General features: G+C 36.9%; 1 protein-coding gene across 2 annotated transcripts in view; it reads right to left on the bottom strand.

Moving 5' to 3' along the window:
• Positions 1–17,510, bottom strand: part of NOX4 (NADPH oxidase 4) — a 145,376-nt gene that overhangs the window by 98,523 nt on the left and 29,343 nt on the right. For both annotated transcript variants that reach the window (XM_007463780.1, XM_007463779.1), the window contains exons 5-8: positions 15,262–15,359; positions 11,873–11,900; positions 4,770–4,842; positions 2,688–2,768 (exon numbers count right to left, since the gene is read on the bottom strand). In XM_007463780.1, the coding sequence (XP_007463842.1) occupies positions 2,688–2,768; positions 4,770–4,842; positions 11,873–11,900; positions 15,262–15,359 (280 nt within the window). The remainder of the gene's footprint in view (positions 1–2,687; positions 2,769–4,769; positions 4,843–11,872; positions 11,901–15,261; positions 15,360–17,510) is intronic.

The raw sequence follows: 17,510 nt of genomic DNA on the forward strand, positions 1-17,510 counted from the left end.
CCCAACAAATAGTGCTTTTCTGTTCAAATCTAAAGCATACCGTTTAACAGAAATCTCAATATAAATTCAAGAAGGCTTGTTTTGAATAGCTGCACTTTACTTGTATAACCAAAAGCTAGAGAATGACATTATCAAGGAATTTTATAAATAAAGATATGTCTAAGCCTTTAACATTGGCACAGTTGGTATAATAGAGTGATTATATTTAACTCATTCTGTTGATGTCTTTGGTTATTTCTTTACATAAATTAAAGTCACTTTCTCTATATGACCCCTGTTCTACAGAAGTAAAATCAAATTTTAAATATACCTTCTTTTACTTCCAAAAAAATGGAGAAAGGACTCCTAATACTCTCTAACTTCAGAAGCCTGTTAGAACTCCTGAAACTCTGAAAAATAACTCTACTTTGAATTACAAAGAAACAGATTTTCTCAGTTTTAATTTAGTATAACATAAAGGCCAAAGAATGTATAACTAATTATACTAACAAATTATTATATTTTTCTCTCATCTGTTATAGCTAGAGAGAGAGAGAGGGAGAACAATTCCAGATAAATCAAGATATTAACCTCTTTAAAAAAAACTTAAGACCAAATTCTTAGAAGTACTAGACTCTCAAAAAAAAACAGTATAACAATATAAGTTTTTGAGTCAGAATGCCTGGATTTGAATCCAGGACACATCAGTTAAGCAAACTTTAGCAAATTATGTACTCTCTCTAAATCTGTTTTCCCACCCATAAAAAGGGTTTAACAATATTATTTATCCTTATAAAACTCTAACCCTGGGCTTCCCTGGTGGCGCAGTGGTTGAGAGCCCTCCTGCCGATGCAGGGGACGCGGGTTCGTGCCCCGGTCCGGGAAGATCCCACATGCCGCGGAGCAGCTGGGCCCGTGAGGCATGGCCGCTGAGCCTGCGCGTCCGGAGCCTGTGCTCCGCAACGGGAGAGGCCACGACAGTGAGAGGCCCGCGTACCGCAGAAAGAAAACAAAAACAAAAACAAAAACAAAAAAAAACTATAATCCTTTAATAATATAAATCATCTAAATCATTTTGAATTTATGCTTGGCATATAGTAAGCACTTTGCAAATGTTTTAAATTAGTATTTTCATTAGTAGCACATCTGTTTACTCATAGTCCATTTTTATGATAATAGCCCTGGACAGGCTTGCAAGCCATTTAAAGAACAGAATATAAAGCAGATTTTCTCTACCAAGGGCTTTCTCGGTGCCCTAATGCTCTACAGAATGTGTTAGCCCCACAATGGGAAAAGAACAGAACCCAGAGGTTCCACTGACTGTGGCCCTCTTCCCTGTGTGGCAGCCATGGCTAGCTGGAAGTCGGGATTATGTGTGGCCATGTGTCTAATGCTCTACAATTATATGTTCTAGAACCATGATACAGAATAAATTGAACCGGGACATAGGAGACAGAGATCCACATAACACTGATGTCTAAATCAATGGCCTCCAAAACTGGGGGAACAACATTTTGAACACGCACCTTGAAATAAATATATAATTTATGGATAAGATTTATTGTACTGACAAAGTACATTATAAAACATTCTGAAGAAAAAATTAACAGCAGGTCTGAACTTTTCTCCAAATACTGTTTCCCTGGAAACATTTGGAGTTAAGATAAACAGGGAGTGCCAGCTGTGTTACCAACCAGCATTGATTATTATTGATGGAAAGCATCTGGACCTGGAGGATGCATGAGTGACCTCAGCTTCCTGATGCAGTGTGTTCTAGCAACTGAGGGCATCCCTTGAGGAGACTTGGACTGTTACCAAGAGACTGGTTCCTGTGGAGCACGAGCCTTCCCAAGGCAAGGTAGTCCTTGTGTATCCATATGGTCTCATCTTAAAACTGAGTTATTACATTCAGGTAAGGGAGAGAAGGTGGAAAATGGTTACTGTGCATCTAGAGGGAGCCCTATTGAAGAAGCACCTGACATTATCCTGTTGACATTCCATGTTTCCTGTCCTGTATCCTTCTACTAAACCAAGTGAACCTGACGCCAGACAATAGCCTATTGTGTCACATTAGTGTGAGTGCCAAGACAAAATCACAGGTCCACTCTGTAATCATGCAGACATATACATACACAAAAATATATTATTTATTTACATCCTCTGACCTAATGAATTATTTTAAGCACCATGCATTTGAGTATTTGGGGTAAATTCTTTGTAAAAACTTGGGATGCTATCTCTCTTCCCTTTGTGATTTTCTGGTGTTTTTGACAGATCCTTGTCTTTGGGTCTTATAAATCTTTGGCTGTCTCTGCGAATATTAGTAAACTAGTAACTCCACTGTTACAAACTCTGCAGCAGCAAGTCATAATAAATTCCTGAAAATTCAAACACTAAATATCTTCTTGAAGTTCTTCAGTTCCTACTCACTTTCTTTTAGAGCTTATCAGGCTATAACTATAGGGGGCTTTAAAAACTACAACATTGTGGGAGAAGTAACTCTGTCTTTCCATTTTAATATACTTTTATGCTAGTTTTGTTAAAACATGATATGTTGAAAATAGAACTATTTATTCCACTCTTGACACTACCCTCAATTCCGAGTAACCAAATAATTTTACCGTTTCCTATGAAAATTTCTATAGATTTCTCTTTTATTACCCCATTTTTAGGCACACATAGCTTTAAAAACAGTTTTTTAAACTTACCCTGATACGTGTAACATAAGCAACATGTAGAATACCAAGAAGAGATTATGAGTGTACCAGAAGATGTCATAGTTAGAAACTCTGAAAAAACAAATAACTTAATTTCAATTCCACTTTACACTCCATCTCACTAAAAGAATCGTGCGTCCTTTCAAATACGTGTCACAATTGAAAGTTAAAATATGAGTTTTACCTCATATTTGAGTTTTAACTCATATTTAATATTTTAACTCATACTTAACAATGAGTTCATCTGAGATTTATCTATTAATATCAAAGTATTAACATACCACTGCAGAGAGAACTGACAAAAATTATAAGTAACGCTTTATCATTTTGAAGGTTCTTTGTATTTCACATAAAGATACATAGAAAGAATTAAAATCAGCTGTTTATATTCAAGTTACTATGATGTAAGGCGAAGGTGCAGGCAAGAGTCTGCTAACACGTACTTCTGCTGTCCTTTTTATCAATATTCTCAATTTGCAAATGACTTCTAAGACAACCAATGTTTCTAACCCAATATATATTTTGAGAGTAGTTCAAAGGAAACTCAGATGGAGATAAACTAAATAAGTGTTCATTAAAACTTTCTCTTATCTTCCTGGACAGTGTATAACTTTAAAGTAACACCTTGTGTTACTGTCCTGGGGGAGGACAAAGAGTCTGAAGAGGAATGGGTATAATAAACACAACCTAGAATGTTTGAGAGAAGGAAAAAGACTAATAGTTAGTTTATTTCATATATCTCGGTAGATATTCATGCATTAGAATCTTGGAGGTGGTGGGCAGGTATTCGTAAAAGCTTAGATGATTCTGATACAACCCCTAGAAACTTTAGAACCCCCAGTTTAGGCAAGAGCCAACAGAGTCACATTTACATGGGTCACAGTTTTTGCTATCATAAACAAGGTCATTAGCATCCTTGTAACGTAAGCCTTTTTGCACAGATCTGCTTCTTTTTGAATCTAAATTTCTAGAAGTGGGATTATGACATCAGAGGACACACATTTTGTAAGGCTTTTGATACACATTACCTATTGCTCTCTGAAACAGGTTTATAAATTACAAACCCAATCATAGTGCAGGAGGGCCTGTTTCCCCAAACCCAGACTCCACTTTATACATCTTCAGTATTTTGTATAAGTGGAATTAGGTATTATTTCATTTTTGTGTTACTTTGTATTCTTCTGTGACTTATCTGTTCATAATAATTACCCATTTCTATAGCATATTTCTCAATTGTTGTGGGTTAAACTATTCAAATTTAAGAATGTAATACTTCCATGAGAGTGTAATAATTTTTGCAATAGCATGTTTATTTTTCAGTTTTTATAATGTATATTGACATTCAGGAGTTTTAGTTTTCATATTTTTAGGTAGCCAAATATTTCCTATATTTTTCCTTGTCCATTATGAGAGCTGATAAAATATCCACTTAAAGTTTCTTCTAAATCTTTAGTGGTATAATTTTTTACAGTAAACTCTGTAATTTATCTAGAATTTAATTCACTTAAGCCTTACCTTCCTCATAAGTTTATAATGGCATCTTTATTATTTAGCACGTTCTTACATATAGCGAAGTCTTTTGCAGTGCTTTCTGTCTGCTATCATTTAGTTCAGTGTCTTGGTCATTTTTGCAAGTAAGTCCTATTCTGGTTGGTTTTTTTTCATTGAAGTATGGTTGACTTACAATATTACATTAGTTTCAGGTGTACAATATAGTAATTCCCTATCCTGTTTTAAGTTACTGAAGCATAATAATTTTAATATTTAGTAAGCCACACCCCGCCCCCTTTTATTCCACTTTGGAACATGTATTTGGAAAGTCTCCGTACACAATTCCTTACAACCCGGAATATTTGACTGAAAGAAAGAGATTTTTCAAAAACAGGAAATGATATATAGAAACGCCTCTCTATTTCCCTCTTAGTTACACAGAACAGTCCAGTAACCAGAATATTGCATTGGCTAAACATTCGGGTTAATCGAGACGTTTTCTACATATGAAAATGAAGATAATCTTAAGGAAGTCTAAATAATCTGACCAAGAAACATCAAAATAATGGCTCTGACACTCACCGTATTGCATATGTCGAAGCTGTAATCATCAGGAAGAGCACCAATACCATGCAGACCCCTGTCAGGCCAGGAACTATAAAAACGTACATAAGTATGTTTAACTTAAGTCATGCTGAGAAAAAATGTACAAAAAGTTATTACCTTAAAATTCAAAGTACTAGGCTGATCTGTGGGAAGCTCAATTCAAATTGTATGTTTCCTCGTTTCCCTCTTAAAAAAGGCTTTTTTGAATTAGCATAAGTTTCAAGGTATTTAGGACAAAGCAGAGTCTTTTCCACCTTTAACAGAAGAGTCCATTTTGGTATTTTCAAATATTCTACTCAGAATGGTGAATATGTGCATACTTTTATAGGTACATACTATAACAAAAGTCAATAATTAATACAACAGGACAGGGTTGACATTCAACTCCCTTGTTTTGGTTTTCTCCACCATAGTACTAAACCCTCCTTACTCTCACCTCCCCGCTTTTACGGAACTAGTAGCTCCTTCAGTTTCAATGTCAAATAATTTCTTTTGGGCTTCACTATCTAGAATAATTTTCAAGAAAAAATAAACAAAACCTGAACCTTTCTAAAAACTGCAACTTCGAGTGTAAAACAAAAAATGGTGAATTTGAAGAAAAAAGTTACAGTGTTGATGTTTTAAGAACACTTGCAGACGTATTTCCCCTCAGAATGGAAAACATTTTGAAATCAGTGCTTCTGATAGTACACAGCATTTTGTAAAGTGTGTAAACATGTCAATTTTCAAAATTAATACTGACATAATAGAGTGCTACAAATCTAGTGTCAGCTCATACAGCACGTCCAAGATGAATAGGTGATATGCTTTATCAAAGAGTGAAAATCACAATAGCCTCATTTCTTATTATCTCATTACTACCAAATAAAATATTCTGTCTATAAGTCACCTTTTTTACTCTTATAAGCAACAATAAGTACTAAATGACCTAGCTGACAGATTCCATCTTAAACTTTTGTAGAAAAGGTATTGAAACAATTCTGCCTCCAAAAGTATAGACATCCCCCCACTCTTCTTCTTGACAAGGAACCACCTATGAAACAGAAGGACCATCAGGGACTATAAGCCACCAGCAGAAGCAAACAAGCTGGGGATAATATAAGAGCAACAGGGATGTGCACCATTAGGATCACAGAGGGTTTAGAATCATTGGAAAATAACATTAGAAATCCCAGTACAATAGAAACGAGTTTCCACTTGTAAAGGGACACATGAGAAATAAAGGAGTTGGTCTTTGGAACTTAACACTGGAGTATGCTCTCCTTTCACTCTTCCCAATACACAAATTTGGAAGCCTAACAATCCTTGCCTTTCCCAGATGTGCCTAATCCAAATCATCTCTTCTCTACACTTCTTTCTTGGGTACTCCCTTTCCCATTGTCTTTCCCATTGCCCCAGGTGAGTACTTACTTCCTAGGGGGTAAGAGAAGAGCAAGATAACTACACTAGTTCACAGGAAAGGACGAATAGCACAGAAAAATACTGTTTAAAAAGAACAGCATGCCTACAAAATAACCAAGCTTTTCCACTCCCAAGAATATACCCCCCCCAAAACACAAACATTTATCCACCCCAAACTAGTTCAAAAATGTACATAACCACTTTATTTTTAATACTCAAGGCCTGTAAACAATTCAAATTTCCATCAACAGATGAATGGATAAATAATTGTTTATCTGTACCTGGAAAATTAACCAGCAGTTTAAAAAGAAAGAACTGCTGATACATACCTATGCATATATGACAACACAGATGAATCACAAAATTTATTAGACTTAGTGAAAAAAGCCAGACTGTCCTCCCCCACCAAAACAACCTGAAAAAACATAAGCTCTATGATTTCTTTTATACAACATTCTAGAAAATTCAGAGCATTCTTTAGTGATAGAAAGCAGATCTGTAGTTAGGAGGGGTAGAGAGCAGGACAGAATGATGGACATATTTGTTATCTTGATTTTGATCATGGTTTCACATGTGTATACATATATCAAAACCAATCAAGTAGCATGCTTTACATATGTATAATTCAGAGTGCTTCAATTGTAACTGAATAAATTTAAAGAAAAAAAGAAAAGAGGAGGTCTTTCTCTCTGGCTTCAACTAATTTCACTTAAAATGTAAAATTTGTGGTTGGAGAGGCCTTTCCAGTAATTTTATTGAGGCTTCATGAGTGTCTACACACAAGGTTTCCTATGTAGTCCTGAACATGCCAAGATTAGTTACAGAATGTCTGCAAAACACTTCATCAGGGCACCTGAAAAAACAGAGTATGTTTAGAACAAAGTTATAATTTCCAAAGGGTATTATTTAAACATTAATTCCTTGAGGTATTAATTTATATTACTCAAAAATGTTATAACCATTCCTTGAAGAATCACAGGGCACATTAATGTAAAGCTTCTGAGAAGTACTGAAGTCAAGAAACCAGGGTAAAATTGAAGAGATAAACTTCCTCAAACATTTAATTAGAGCACATCTTTTAGAGCAGGGCGTGGAAAACATACTGGAAAGACTTAGAGAGGGTGAAATAGTTGACCTCGGTCATTTGAATTCGACATGAGGCCCCAGACAGCCTGGGGTATGTATGTATGTTCTGGGATTGTGGTCCTGTTACTGTCTCTTAGGCCAAACCCCTAGCTCACTGAATCTCATCTGTAAACTGAGGATCAATTCAATGCTTCTTAAGGTTCTTTCAGATTTATGAAGTTAACTTTTTTAGCTGAAGAATTCATTTTCCCTTTCTGTCTCCCAGAAGTACAAAAGGAACAGAGTTTGTAATTTATAGAGTAATAGACTTCAGAGCAATAAAGAAGAAAAACTGACTTATAAGTAGCAATGAAAAAAAAATTGCAGTTATGGTGGTCAAAAAAGAAGGGTGGGGTGGGTAACTTAAAAACCAAAGGGGATTCTGCGGGGGAGATAAATTACGGGTTTGGGATCAACATATACACACTACTATATATATTGAATAAAACAGGTAAACAACAAGGACCTACTGTAGAGCACAAAGAACTATACTCAATATCTTGTAATAACCTATAATGGAAAAGAATCTGAAAAAGAATATACGTGTATACATATGTATCATTGAATCACTTCGTTGTCTACTTGAAACTAACATAACATTGTAAATTAACTATACTTCAGTAAAAAAAGAAAAAAAAGCTATGGTTTTCTTTACTGGAATTAAACAAACAGGTTGGCCAACCAATCATCTGGAGTGTTGTAGAGAATATCTGTGCAACAAGTAGTAAAGTTTAAAAATAAATGACTTTTATCCATTCAGTGAATATTTTCTAGGCATCTGTACTGTACTGTTAAGTGCTAGAGGAAAAAATGAATCCTCCTCTAAAAGAAATCCCAGTCCAGTGTGGGAGACAGTGTAAGCAGGCAATTGCAACATAGGATATTAAGTGCTGAAAGAATGCTAAGCATTGAGTGTTTTCGAGGTACATCAAAGGGCATCCTAACTTAGCGCTGGATGACAGCGCAGCCAAGTCCCAATAAATTAGCCTCTACTACCACACATATTCCAAGAGTCAGGAAGCACAGGTTAGAAATTACTGCGCTAGTCTAAGCTCACTGGGGAAAGCTACTTGCCAAAGTGAATACACTGTGAACTCTCGGTCTTCAAGTTATGAAGCAAAACCTATATTTGTTTCCTTAGGAAAAAACATGCTTGTTATGTTTACTCTTATTATTACTCTTCTATCTATGCATATTAGGTTAATTAATTAGTAGCCCTTCAAATGAATAACTGCACTATATTGTCATTTCTAGATGAAACTGAAAGATCATTTTCATCCATACCCAGATATAGTCAGAAATATACCATCTTGTATTCATTATCCTGTTTTTACAAACAGAATTGGAGACATAATTGTATTTGTTTGTGAGGGTTTTTCTAATTAAAATTAGATACTATGCATTTTATTCTCATCATACAAGTACTACCAAATTTGGAGATACATAGTGAGCATTATAAAATGTTTGAATAATTCAATCTATTAAACTTATTTTATTCTATAAATTCTTAATTGAAATGTCTTTAACATTTCTTACTTAGTGAGTCTAAATCCCATATTTTATGTCACTTGTGCTGCCACAGGCTTTATTTTCTACAAGACAACCTTATTTCTTAGGCCTAGGTTACACAGAAAAACTTTTAAAGACAGAGAGAGAGAAGACTCTAAGTAACATTAAACAAATTAAAATTCAAGAACTATATCAACTAATAGAAAATATGCTTTATCATCAGAACATCTAAAAACATGCATGCCTTTCTTCATCAGGAACTTTATTCTTCCTAGGTATTGTGCCTGACAATATTCAAAGATAGCTGTGAAATAGACTCAGAGATGTATTCATAACACAAAGTTGGACTAAGTGAATTCAAAGTTGGACTAAGTGAACAGTGTCACTCATCCCATTACCATCCTTAGATTCTGCTTTGCTCTCTCACTTGCTGCTATTCAGTGGGGTCGACCAGATGCCTGAGGAGCTCTAGCCTCATACTTAAGGGGGGGGATCTGTGTCCCTGTGGAGTAGATGGCACCTGATGGCAAGCACAGTACTTCTTTCATGAAATTTTTTGGAACTAGGCCACTAAAGTGATGCTGACATGCTGATTTTGGATAATTCAAGTTGTTTGTATTGACAGAAATGCCACACAAAATATTTTCTCTGCATGCCCTATGGGCATCCCTTTTCCACCCTGGAGAAGCTCACCTTTGAGTGGAAAACACAGTATATGTAAGGTAATAATTATTCTACAGTATAGGCAAGGAAATAAATTATTCATAGTATTTTCACTATGTATCTTTAGGGACCCAGGGCAAGAAGAGACCAGCTCTACTTAGTGAAATTTGGCAGAAATCTGTGCATGATAGGCATGGCAACTGAGACTTAAAGGATAGGCAAGGGTTGACCAGGTGAAAAAAAGAGAGTAAGAGAGTAGGTAAAAGGTAGGTAGTCGTGAGAAGGTATGCTCAAGAGTATAATAAGATGCTCACTAAAGGGTAAAACAATAGTGGAAAGGTTAATAAAGCATATTGGCAGGTCCCAACCTGGACTCTCTCTAGGCTGGAATCAGGAATTTGTGTTTTTAAGTATCATCTTTACCTAACCCAACACACTCATGGGAACTACTGGGAAAGAACATAGGATGATGGTGTTTCAAGCTAGGTGGAGAGATCGCCTACTTATAAAGAAGTATTGATTTTACTAAGTTTCTTAATGTAATATCTTTGTCATATAAGAAATCTCCTTATATCTTTGTAAACTAAACTTTTTTAAGCATTTCAAATGTTCCAAGTCTTCAACTATACTCTGTGCTGAACAAGATAATATTAAAACAAAATTCTTGTTTATTTCTCTTGAAATGATTCATATGAACCAAAAAATACATTGATTCATACATTGTTTTGTTGTTCTGCTTTTTCTCCTTTCTACTTCTCACCCAATTCTTTTTTTTTTGCTGTACGCAGGTCTCTCACTGCTGTGGCCTCTCCTGTTGCGGAAAACAGGCTCCGGACACACAGGCCCAGCGGCCATGGTTCACGGGCCCAGCCGCTCCGTGGCATGTGGCATCTTCCCAGACCGGGGCACGAACCCGTGTCCCCTGCATCCGCAGGCGGACTCTCAACCACTGCGCCACCAGGGAAGCCCCTCACCCAATTCTTAAGGCTTAAATAAAAACATGCTTTCAATGAGCAAATTTGTAAACAAAACTAAATTGTGTTCCTAAAGAGAAAACTGAAATGAGTACTTTGCAAATGGCAAGCATCATACATTGATAGGCAGAAAAAATATATATATTATCAATGTAAATATGTCGTTGCGACGTGGAGCGGGAAAACACCCCAATTATTCTTATTTTCACCATAAAATTGATTCAAAAGAAAAACAATGCATTTGACAGAGCCATGCCTCAGTCCCATATGCAATTCTGACCCTTAATAAGGGAGTACAGCCAAGCCTTTATGATAGACCATCTCCGCTACACAATCGTCCTTGTCCCCGAAATACAAGTTAAAAATCCTTCAAGGGCGGGGCTTCCCTGGTGGCGCGGTGGTTGAGAATCTGCCTGCTAATGCAGGGAGCACAGGTTCGAGCCCTGGGCTGGGAGCATCCCACATGCCGTGGAGCAACCGGGCCCGTGAGCCACAACTACTGAGCCTGCGCGTCTGGAGCCTGTGTTCCGCAACAAGAGAGGCCGCGACAGTGAGAGGCCCGCGCACCGCGATGAAGAGTGGCCCCCGCTCGCCACAACTAGAGAAAGCCCTCGCACAGAAACGAAGACCCAACACAGCAAAAATTAATTAATTAATTAAACTCCTACCCCCCAACATCAAAAAAAAAAAAAAAGAATCTTAGACCACTAAACAAACAAAAAACCCCTCAAATACAGTTTCTTTTTCATTATTATAAGTGTAAGGTTGAGAAAAAGAAGAAAATAGTAAATACTGTACTAATATCAGGGCAAAATTTTGAGATGTTCAAATGTGCTTTAACAAATGAATAGTCTATACTGAGATTTCATGGACAGTATGTTTGAGAAGGAAAAGTAAATTAGAAGTGAGAAAGAAGACATTTCAAGAAAGATAACTTATTTTAATGACTGTTTCTCCTCTTTTTCCATGGGTTTTAAGATCACAAAATATCCTACTAAATTACTGAATTAGAAGAACTACACTGACACTCAGAGTGCTTGGTGTTTCTTTCTAACCCTTGAGGACAGAGAACTGGTCCATATGTACTATCTCCAATAGTACTTTCCAAAGCAGTGGGCACATAGCAGGCCCTCAATAAGCATAAGGCATTATGTTATTTTCTTTGAAAGAACATATGAAAGGCAAATGCATTTGCTTACTTTTACTCTTCATTCATCTGAACCCTGACTGTTTGCCCTGTCCCTCTGTTTTCATTGCAACCGTATGCTTGAACTCCTAATCATTTGTTCTCATATGCAAATTTTCCATGTTATATTTTAGCATATATCAAAATGCTGTGTAATTTGATGATGCTTATTTTCCAAGATTTCCCTGAATCTTCAGAAGCAGAAATGAGTAACAACTTACCAGTTGTGAAGAGAAGTTTTCTAGGATCCTGATAAAAAGGAAAAAAAAATTGACTGAAAAATAAAACTGATAACATAAAATTCTGCAATGAGTCTGAGAGAGATAAGAGCCATGTATTAGGTATGTAAGAGACTGTTCTCTCAACGGAAATAAGACGCAATTGAATTTCATAATGTTTTTACAATATCACAGGAGATTATAATACATACAAAACCCAATTCCAAGAAATTTAGCTATCTGAAAAAGGAAGAATATTGTATGAAGAGTCAGAAAGCCTAGGCTTTCATCTTCATGGCCAGTTATAAGCTATTATAAGCTAGTGGCAGTGGCCTGAAGCCCACCCTTTGACCATTTTGGGGCTCAATACCTTACCTATATTGTGGAAACATTAATATATACTTTATCTACCACAATTGCCAAACTGCACCTAATGAGTGTCAAGACAGTGAGAATCAAAAGTGATAAAATATGTAGCGGGGGTTGTACTGTGTAAATTCAGTACAGAGAACACTAACTGAGAACTAAAATGTTTCAAAGGCTACTGTAAAAATAAGTGATGATATTCAAATAAGGAAGACAGGTTCCTGCTACTCAGAAATATAACACATTAATATGGTTATTGTAATATTTCCTTTAAACTACATTCTTGTGGTATAATGGACTGAAGTCAACTCCCTTTCTGTCTTCTGGAAAACTTTAGATCAATTCCCAGTAGAATATGGATTAATTTTTCATCCTAAGGGTGCCTAATATTGCACAACTTCTGAATTTCTTTCCTCATGCCTCCATTGAATCTGGGGTCAGGCCAGGCTACATACAAAGTAGGAAGCCATTTATATGATACAATTTTAGGGGTCTTGAACAAGGACCATTTGCCCAAGAATAGCTCCTCATCCAGTTTAGGTCAAATGAATTCTACCATTGATGGTAGAAACATGACTAAAGGCTAATCTAGAGTAACCTAATACACAAAAAATTAGTAAAAATACAAGATGGGCTGAACAAAGTGGTGATACCAGAAATATGAATAAATAACTATGGAAACTCAGAAGATGGAACAATTAATATTGCCAGGGAATGAAGATGGAATAGAAGAGTAAGAGACTGTTTCACAGATGACAAGATGAGGCCAACAGAGCTAGGCCGTCAGGAATGCACCACCATCACAAACTGGAGGATGGAGGGGTCATTGGAGATGTGGAGAAGACAGGATGAAAGCACAGAGCAGGACAATAAGGTGCACATCATAAACCCATCATTTTCAGAGACAATTCACAGAAGAATATAACCGTTTATATATGTAATATATGTATGTGTGAGTGTGTGTTTGTGTATGTGTGTATTTTTTCATCTTCATCTAGTACATGGCCTGGTACCTACTAGGTACTCAAAAATATTTATTACAAGAAAGAAGAGAGGGAGGGGAAAGAAAGGAAGATATGAAGGAAGGAAGGGGGAAAAAGGGAAAGTGTAAATTAAAATGAGTTATAGCGTTTTTCAACCATCAGATCAGCAACGTTTTTTTACAAACAAGTGAAGTGTAGAAATAAGCATTCTGATAAAATTGGTAGAGTGTATCAAGCGGTGAAGCTTTTTCGGAAGGTAATTTGTCCATCAAAACTAAAAATGTGCATAACTTTGAAACCAAAATTCTACTTCCATGAATCTGCCTAGCAGAAGTGTACAAAAAAATAAATTTATTGGCATGCAGTTCATGACAAAAACTCGGAATCAAGCTAAACATCTGTGAATAAGGAAAAGGCTAAAAATAAATTATGGTGTATTCATATGAAGAGGATGAGGTAGATGTATACTTTCTGATACAGCAAGCCACAATACATATATTTACAAATTGCTGAAGAATATGTATCATAAAATACCACTCAAAATATCTTATAAGAAAACATAAAATCATTAACTGCGGCTAGTTTTGGAAGAGAAGCTTTTGCTTTTCATTTACTTGGGAGTTTTAAAATATTTTCCATTGAGCCTATATCTCTCTTAAAGTGAAATAAATTTAATAACTAGAAATCTTAAAATGACTAAAATATTGGAATATTAAGCAAAAGTATATTGTAATAAAATGATATGATTATTGTAGTTATTGAAGACATGAATTTAGAAAGCAAAAGAGAAGCAAAGAAGGAAAAGATAAAAAAGGAAACTGCATGGCGGGAGTAAGACACAAGTAACCCCATGTGATTTGGGCAGAGGAGGATAGACGAATGAGAGAAGTGATGAGAGACAGGGAGAGACGGAAGCTTTGCTGTGAAATCATTACATGTGAAGAGCTTCCACCAGCTTGCTAAGGAGCTAGACTTTTCCATGGTTCTTAATGTTAGGCACACTCTTCAATCATTAGTGAGCTTTTTAAAAATATTAGTGCCTGGCCCTAACCCAGATCAATGAAATTACATTGGTGTTTTAAAAAATACTGGTATAGTTATGGGATTTATCCAGGGCTGCTTGTTATTTTGGTTTTGTGATTTATGTCTATGCTTGTTTGTCATTACTTTGACATTTGTTTTGTTTTGGAAGGGAGGTCAAGCACGTGGTCACAGCAGTATTAATCTAGAGAACTCTGGTGATATGTAAGGGGAAGATGGAGAACAATCCATTAAATCACTACCACACTTAGCAGAACGGGGTGGGGTTCTGATCACATGGGACCCTGAACATCTCGGTGTTGATGCAGTCTTGGCTTTGGGACTCAGAGGCAGCCTGAGGACACGATGAAAATGCTGAGCAACACACACCTAACTAGGGCTGTGCGTGTGTTGTTCATTGGTCCAGCCCAGCACCCTGTACATATAATATCATTTCATGGGCAGCTTCACATGGAGAAAAGCACCCCTAAGTTAGATACTGCCCACTATAGAATTCAGCTCAAGGTCACCTACTATAAGGATTAAAAACAAAATAAAACAGAGTAAAGCATTAAAACTCAATAATATTTTTAAGTCAAATCAACTGATGGTCCAGGATCCTCAAATAGTCAACCTTCTTTTCTGCCTTTTTTTCCCCCAAAGCACTGTATGAGTTACGGAAGGATTTTTACCCTGTAATGGCACCGTCAACAGTCTCCACTGAGCTACAGGAATTAGACAAAAGCTGTTGGGAGGCAGAAGGTAGACCTGAGTGGCAAAACTTTCTGAACACTGCGGAATATAAAAAGTAGACGCTCTCTGAACTTTCATTTTCGGCGGGAGAGACTGTGAAATAGTAATTACCTCTATTTCCTACTGAAAAGAATAAAACTCAACTTGACAAGTGCATTTTAAAAGCACTCAAAAGGAGCAGCAAGGTACAAATTTTCTGTAAAAATCACAGACCCTTACTAGTCATCTCACGACGAGCGAAAGGAAAATGAGAAGACAGAGACCACCCACCTCATCTCGGTATCTTGCTGCGTTCAGTTCAACGAAATCCTCATGGTAGTTCACTGAGAAGTTGAGGGCATTCACCAGGTGGGCGGCCACGTGCACACCTATAGAATCACACCAATCACTGGGATTTTCATATATGCTCTATAAGAGGGAGTCAGTTCCTCTCCTTAAGTAAACACAGGGTCACAATTTGACAGCTTTGTATGCAATAAAATGTTCAATTAAAAGGGAAGTTTTAAAAGCACAAAGAATCTTAATTATAGACAGTTTTAGTATGAGAAATAATGTAAAGAAACAGAATTTTCAAAGGCCAGAATAAAATAACCCTAGTAAGTCAAGAGTTAGATACACACACTGGCACACATGCACACACATATGTGTATAATAATATGGGAATTATTTGTTCATTTAAGCAGCTTCTGAATACAGTAATCCCCCCTTATTCACTGTTTCACTTTCTGCAGCTTTAGTGACCTGTGGTCAACTGTGGTCTGAAAACATTAAGTGGAAAATTCCAGAAATAAACAGTTTATGAGTTTTAAATTGCATGCTGTTCTGAGTGTAATAAAATCTCCACCCATCCCATTCCATCCCACCCGGCATGTGAATCATCCCTCTGTCCAGTACATCCTACCCGTTGGTCACTCAGTAACTGGCTTGGTTATCAGATCAACTTTCCGGGGTATTGCAGTGCTTGTGATCAAGTCGTCCTTGTTTTACTTAATAATGGCCCCAAACTACAAGAGTAGTGATACTGGCAATTCACTTATGCCAAAGGATACCGTAAAGTGCTTCCTTTAAATGAAGAGGTGAAAGTTCTCGACTTAATAAGGAAAGAACAAAATTTCATATGTTGAGGTTGCTAAGATCCTTAGCAATGAATCGTCTATCTGGGAAAGTGGAAGGAAAAAAGAAATTCGTGCTCACTTTGCTGTCACACCTCAAACTGCAACTCATGTTTAGTTAAGATGGAAAAGGCATTAAATTTGTACAATAAGATACTTTGAGAGAGACGAGGGACCAGGTTCATGTAACTTTTATTACAATTGTTATATTTTATCATTAGTAATTGTTGTTAATCTCTAAGTGTGCCTAATTTATAAATTAAACTTTATCACAGGTATGTTTGTATAGGAAAAAACAGTGTATAGGATTCAATATTGTCCTCGGTTTTAAGCATCCACTGGGAGTCTTAGAAAGCATCCCCCCATGGATAAGGGGGAACCGCTGTACTTTAGATTTTCCACATCTTTCACTTCTCCCATAGCTCCAAACCTGTTATATATCTTGTATACTTCCCTGACACTCAACCTAAAATATAGGCCCATGAAAAGGCTTTTAACCAGTTAACATTTTTCACAATCCACAGATTCAAGTCATAGTGTTTAAACCCAATAGCAAAAGTGTTAGTAACCACTTCATGGGACAAAAACTCAGGAAGATGACGATCAGCATTTAATAACCTACCTACAATGGCACAGTAATGAGTAGTCAACTGACTTAGAGATAAAAGTGTTAGGAAGTTATTAGAGAGTTGAAGACAAATCCATTTCGGCATGGTCAGGGACATGCACAGAAGTGTAATACCCTCCTCCCTTCCCAACCTTTCCTTGTAGGTGAAATAAAGTTAACGTTAACAACACATTGTAATGTATGGGAAAGAACAATATTTAATTAGTTAGAGAACCTGTTTTCTTGGCCACATTGCTTGCCTACTGATGCCTCAGTTTACTTCTCTGTAAAATGGTGATGACAGAAATAAGAGACTTAATGAGATAAGTGAACCTAAATTGCTTAGGAAATGATTACAATTTACACTGATATATGGAGTGTTGAGATTCAAAAGTAGACATGGCCTGGAAACTAGAAAATTCTATGACCCCTCCAATCTAACATACGAGATATAAATAGGTAAGCCAAGAGTTCCAAATTACACACAAAGACAAATGAAAGTGAGAGGGAAGGGCTAGAATGCTAAATAACCTAAAAGTTATTTAAAGGATTAAATTCCTTCCAGTGGCCAAATTAGAGGAGGGAAAAGGGTCCCATAAAAAATGGACAGGGGGCTTCCCTGGTGGCGCAGGGGTTGAGAGTCCGCCTGCCGATGCAGGGGACGCGGGTTCGTGCCCCGGTCCTGGAGGATCCCACGTGCCGCGGAGCGGCTGGGCCCGTGGGCCGTGGCCGCTGAGCCTGTGCGTCCGGAGCCTGTGCTCCGCAGCGGGAGAGGCCACAGCAGTGAGAGTCCCACGTAA

Source organism: Lipotes vexillifer, unplaced genomic scaffold (genome assembly GCF_000442215.2).
Source record: "Lipotes vexillifer unplaced genomic scaffold, Lipotes_vexillifer_v1.1 scaffold1304, whole genome shotgun sequence".
Lineage (NCBI taxonomy): Eukaryota > Metazoa > Chordata > Mammalia > Artiodactyla > Lipotidae > Lipotes > Lipotes vexillifer.